Genomic DNA, 6,000 nt, shown 5'->3' with positions numbered 1-6,000 from the left:
AAATAGATATAGTTGAAACTCCTTTTATATAATTTATTTTTCAATATTAGTAAATTTCTCCAGCTCTACCTTTCGTGAAAGAGTTTCCACTTAAAATATATATTTTCTTTTTTTTTTTACTATGCGATCATTCTACTGCTATTATTGACGTTTATTATAACAATAAATAAAGTATCAAATTATTTAATGAGATTAATAAAATAATAATAATAAAACGTAAAAAAAAACTTTATAGAATTTGACCGTTCTTAGACGAATTATTATTATTAATTTTGATGAAATTTCTTAGACGATTCTTAATAATGAAACATGATATGTTCACCATTGCTTCCATTGAAGAAAAGTGATGATATCTTCCAAAGACTCTAATCTGCCGCTAAGTTCATTGGTTTGAGCTCTAAGCACAGAGTTTTCAGCCTCAACATGCAAGTAACGCTGCATCGTTATGTTTAAACTCATTATAATCTGATGATTATCTTCTCTCAACTGAGTTAACTCAGCCGTCAGATCATCCAAATGCTTCTTCTTCCTCATCCTCGACCTCCTCGCTGATTCTCTGTTCGATACCTTCCTTTTCCTCTTCCTTTCTTCCATCAATAATGCCTGCAATTCCTCTGACACTTGTGTCACCGTTGATGCCCCCGAAGATGTCCCACTCAAAGAACCCATAGCTGGAACTCGAGACTGATATCAAGTCAAGTGTTAATGTAAGGACTGAAATGATGAAATTAGAGATAGTAGTGTAATAGTGTTAGTAATGATAATATAACCAGTAGAGGAAAACCACTGAGAGGGATTGAACAAGAATCATAAACCCTGAAAGAAAGGTTTCACTCAGAATTTGAGACATCAAAATCTCAAACACCCAACAACTAAAGATTTAACATGAAGATGTAAGATTTTGATGATGGGTTATGGATTTTTGAGATCCAGAACTCGGTTTTAGATCAAAGAGAATAAGAAGAAGAAGAATAGAATAAATGATTAAGGGAATCAAGAACGAAAAAGAGTAGAAGTGTTGCATGAAGGGCTACTGATTTATAAGCATAAATTATGGATCATTCATTCGTATCTTATTCGTATAATTATAATCTAAAAAAAAGATGATGGAACATGTGGGGTGGGAAGAATGGAGGCTGCACAACTTGGAAAATTCCAGCTTAGAACCAACTATCTCAGTTTACACCACCGTGGGGTAGCTTCTAGCTATAATAATTTCGTAAATTTATTAATTTTTCAGGTTTTGATTTTAAATTTAATATGATTATTAACGGTGGCGGAGCAACAAGGTTACCTTTAAAATGATTTTTTTATTTAAATCATTTATAATTTATTAAATTTTAAATTAATATTAATAAAATTATATTTTCATTTCTCAAAAATAATAAAAATTTGTTTGAATTCTTTAAAATTATAAAAATATAAACTATTAAAATAATAAAATTACATTTTAATTATTATAAAAATATATAATTTAATTCTTAATTTCGAAAAATTTCTTGCTCCACTGGTTAATAAATACAGAAGAAAATTATTGAAATTGATACTTTAAATACAAGCTCTTTACAAATGGCGTAGGACATGTGATGGATCACCCACAAGTGGAAATGTAATAAGAATTTTTAACTTGAAAATTGTGTGCATGTCTCTAAAAAGAAATGTATGTGTTTTTTAAAGGTTAATCAGCATTAAATATGTTCAAACTATAAATTAAATTTTAAAGGTATGAATGTAAAAGTTGTTAAAAATTAAAAAAAAATAATAATTAAGTCTTTCTTCTTCTTTTTTCAGTCAATTGGGTATTTGAACTATCAAAATACATAAAAAAATAAGTTCTCAAACATTTTCAGTTAAAGTTAACAACCTCCATTTTTAATTAAAGCTATCACGTATCGCAACACAATGTGACATGTGGCAAAAATGATAAAAACAAAATATATATATGTATAGAAAAATTGTAAAATGTTTTTTTGGTATGATAATCTTTATAATTTTTTTACTAATTTTATATTTCTTTACATATTTTATAATTTTCTTACAACTTTATAAAATTTTATCATTATTTTCTATATTTCTATATATTTTTATATTTTTATGATTTATATATATTTTTATATTATTTTATTAAAATTTAATATTTTTATAACTTTTATTTTTATCATTTTTTCCCACATGTCACGCCGTGGTTATGACATGTGGTGGCTTTAATTGAAAAAAATTAAGAACAATTAACTTTAACAATCAACTATTAAAGTTAGCAATCAAAAAGTATTTTTGACGCATTTTAGCAATTTAAGTACCTAAGTGCAAAACTAAACTAGGGCTTAATTTTTTTTTTAAATTTAAGAGATTTTTTTTTATTATACATTTTGAATGTTTAAGTACCCAATTGAGTGAAAAAAAAAAAACTTAATTGCCTTTTTTTGAAAAAATTTGAGGGCCTTTACAAAAATAAATCAAGTACTCAAAACCCTTTCTCAATCCATAAATAGAAAGATAATATGTTTCGGCGCACTCGAACTTATGTACTCTTACATTAACAATAATACTCATATCAATCAAGCTAAAACTTAATCGAGAGGATATAATTATATTTTGAAAACGTGTAATACAAGTAATCTCAATAGAAATTTGGTTTAAACTTTATTACCATGTAATTGACTGTGTTTAAATAGCTTCCTCAACACACTCTCTAATAAAATCATTACTAGATTAATTCTTTAATTTAATCCCAAAATGTATAAAACGACATTTTAATTATCAACGTCTTTATCTTCTTTTCGCCTTTAACTTCGTCGTGAAGTAATATTAATGCCGAAAACTCGTTGGTTCTAGACAAATTGGGTCACCTCCTTTAATTTTTTTTTATACACAGCACCTCATCTTTTCTCTTTACAACTTTGTTTTTCGATTGTCACCATTGTTTCCATTAATTTCATAATGGAGTTAAGTTGAATTTAGTTTTAAGAGAAAATTTCTTTTAACATATATATTTCTATTTATAAACACTAACTCGATATTTTATTTAAGATATATTAAACTTTTATTACTTAAATTATTTGATGTTAGTTTTATGTAAAATTAAGTTATTAAAATAATCATTTTTTTAAGTTACATTTTAATTATTTATATTTGAAATATTACATTTTAGTCATTTACTTTAACGCGTTTTAACATTTTAGTTATTAAGCTATTAATTATAATTAACGGTGTAATAGTAAGTTGACGTGGTACGTTCAATCATCATTTCAAACAAAAAATTTAGGTTAAATTATACGATCGATCCCCATATTTTTTTTGTTTTGAGCAATTTTTTTTTTCCATTATTTTCTACTTCTTCTTCTATTTTCCTCCTTTCTCCATTTCTTTTAACGTAAAATAAAAAAATTAAATTGCTTAAAATGAAAAAAAATATAGGAACCGATTGTATAATTTAACATAAAATTTTGGTTTGAAATGATAATTTAACGTGCCACATCAGTTTACCGTTACACTGTTAATGATAATTAACGCTCAGTAACTGAAATGTTACAACGTATTAATGTAAGTGACTAAAACGTAATATTTCAAACATAAGTGACTAAAATGTAACATGAGAAAAATAAAAGTGACTATTTTAATAGTTTATCCCAATTTAAAATTATATTAGTAGGTGAAAGAATATGTAATTCATGAAAATTAAATATGATTTTGGTTGAACTGATAATTTAAGGGTTAAATTATATAAATAATCACCCAATTTTAAAAAAATTATTTTAGACATTTGAAAAAATGAAATTTAACCATTCATATTATATAGTTTAATATTTTGGTTATTTTTGTTAAAATGGTAAAGAGAAATATGAACTGGAATTACTTTTTTTTTTTTCACTCTTTAAAAGAAATTGGAACAACAGCCACGTCCTTTATGGAAAACTCACAGTAAATCCCAATCTCCCAAGGGAATACGTAAAAATTAGAGGCATGGGAAATTGGGTTACCATTCAAAGCGCCTGACAACAGTTTCCAGAAAAAATAATCAATGCCTAAAACTTAAACCCCACAAATATAGAAAAAAAACTCTGCAATTTGTACAAAAGATTTAGCTTTATTATTATAGCTATTACAAAAGTGAAAAAGCATAGATTTTGAAAGGAAATGATTTGTTTTTAGATGAGCTTAAAGGGAATAGGTCAAGGGTAGGCTTGGGAACTTCCACCATGTCTTTCATATATTTAATCTACTTCTCTTTCTTGTATAATCTTTTGTTTTTCTTCCCTTTCTTCGCCTTTTTGTTACCTTTGCCGGAAAGGGTCGGTGCTGGTGGCGACACCATTACTTCAACCGACGAAGCGGATGAAAGAGGAGGCCTTTTTTCACAAAAGATGCGGTATTTATCTCCAAAATCTCATTTATATTAAAAGATTGGAGATATTTCCGTTTATAAATTTAACGAAAGTTATCAAAATGATTGAATTATATAATATGGGTGTTTAAATTATAAATATTTTCTTTGGTGTCTAAAATAAAAATTTTTAGAGCTGAGTGATTATCTATGTAGTTTATCTTAATTTAAAATAATAAAGATTACAATATCCCATGTTTAAATCTCATCATATGTATATATTTTATACAAAATTAAAAATAAAACTCTTAAAATAATATCTGTTGTTTTGTAAAAATAATAGGGTTTTGTAATTTCATAAGTAAATAGAAATCCGAATTAATGATGTAAAATGATACCACACCTATGATTTGAGCGGAAAAATTATTTTATGTAAAATAAATGTTTGTTTTAGAATTTACGGCAATGATTATAAGTGACTTGGTAAATAAATTATAGATTTTATTTGTTTTATTTAAAGATTAGATAAAAAAAAAAAAAACAAGAATAGATATAAGTAGATAGATATAACGATGTAGATGATAGGATGATGAGTTTATTAATGTATCATTAGCTGAAAAAGCACACACGTTTATCATGCATGTCTTATATTTTAGAGGGAAAATGTTTATTTTCGTCTTAATACAATGAAACAAATAAAACATAAAATTTAAAACATCCACTTATCTACTTTTGACCTTCAAAATGTTCTGTTTTTATATGAACCAAAGATAATCTTTTGTTTTTTCCCCATTATATTAAATTCATCTAAACAATATATTAGAAGGAATATTCTATAAACTGAAATCATGAGTAAGCTTTTATATATATATATATATTTATAAAAGTGAAACCACTCGTACTAAAAATAAATAAATTATTTAATGAAGAGGTTGGTTCTAAGAAAATGTGTCTATAGACTAAGTCATCGGGATCGGTCTGAAGGCTTGCTCGAAAAGTAAGAAAGTTTGGGTAAAAGTATGGATCCGAAAAATGAGTTTAGGTAAAAAATAAGACCCGTTTAAAAAACAAGTCAGGCCTCGAATAAAGTTTTTTGGTCTAAGCTTGACTCAGCCTGAATATACAAAAAAAAAAACACACACACACACATTGATGCTTTTCCTTGTTTTTTACTCTCTCTCTCTCTTTTTTTTTTGGTTATTTTATTGTTATTTTTTCACTATTATGTTCGTATTATTTTATTGTTATTGCTTGAATTTTGTATAACTTTTGTTTTATTGTTAATTTTGTTACTATTTTAGAGGTATCTACTTGTTAAATTGCACCTATCTTAGTGTTATTTAAGTATACATATATATTTATTTATTTTTAATTTGTTGCGAAACAATTATTTTAATGCTTTCAGTATTTTTGATTAATTATATATATTTTAAAAATTATATAATAAAATTAATACGAACGGGCTAAGCGAGACCCAGCCTAACAAATGGACCTAAAATTTTGGTCAGGCCCAACTCGGCCCATGGACACCTCTAGTTCCAATAGACAACAATGTGATGTTTCATTCGGGCATAAAATATTAAAATTGAATCTATAAGTGTTAAATATAGTAGACGATTGAGTCTTAGCTCGATTGGTACTAATATTGTTGTCAATACAAGAGGACGTGAGTTCAA

At 26.3% G+C, this 6,000-nt stretch overlaps 1 protein-coding gene across 1 annotated transcript; it reads right to left on the bottom strand.

Moving 5' to 3' along the window:
* Positions 1 to 228: 228 nt before the first annotated feature.
* LOC108462253 (bZIP transcription factor 11-like) lies at positions 229 to 1,172 on the bottom strand. The gene has a single exon (XM_017762224.2). It carries the CDS (start codon positions 667 to 669, stop codon positions 319 to 321), a length of 351 nt encoding a protein of 116 aa, XP_017617713.1. The 5' UTR covers positions 670 to 1,172; the 3' UTR covers positions 229 to 318.
* Positions 1,173 to 6,000: the final 4,828 nt, after the last annotated feature.

The sequence above is a fragment of the Gossypium arboreum genome, chromosome 13 (assembly GCF_025698485.1).
Source record: "Gossypium arboreum isolate Shixiya-1 chromosome 13, ASM2569848v2, whole genome shotgun sequence".
In the NCBI taxonomy this organism is placed as follows: domain Eukaryota; kingdom Viridiplantae; phylum Streptophyta; class Magnoliopsida; order Malvales; family Malvaceae; genus Gossypium; species Gossypium arboreum.
Note: the sequence above shows the minus strand (reverse complement) of the source record. Positions and strands in the feature narration are given on the sequence as shown.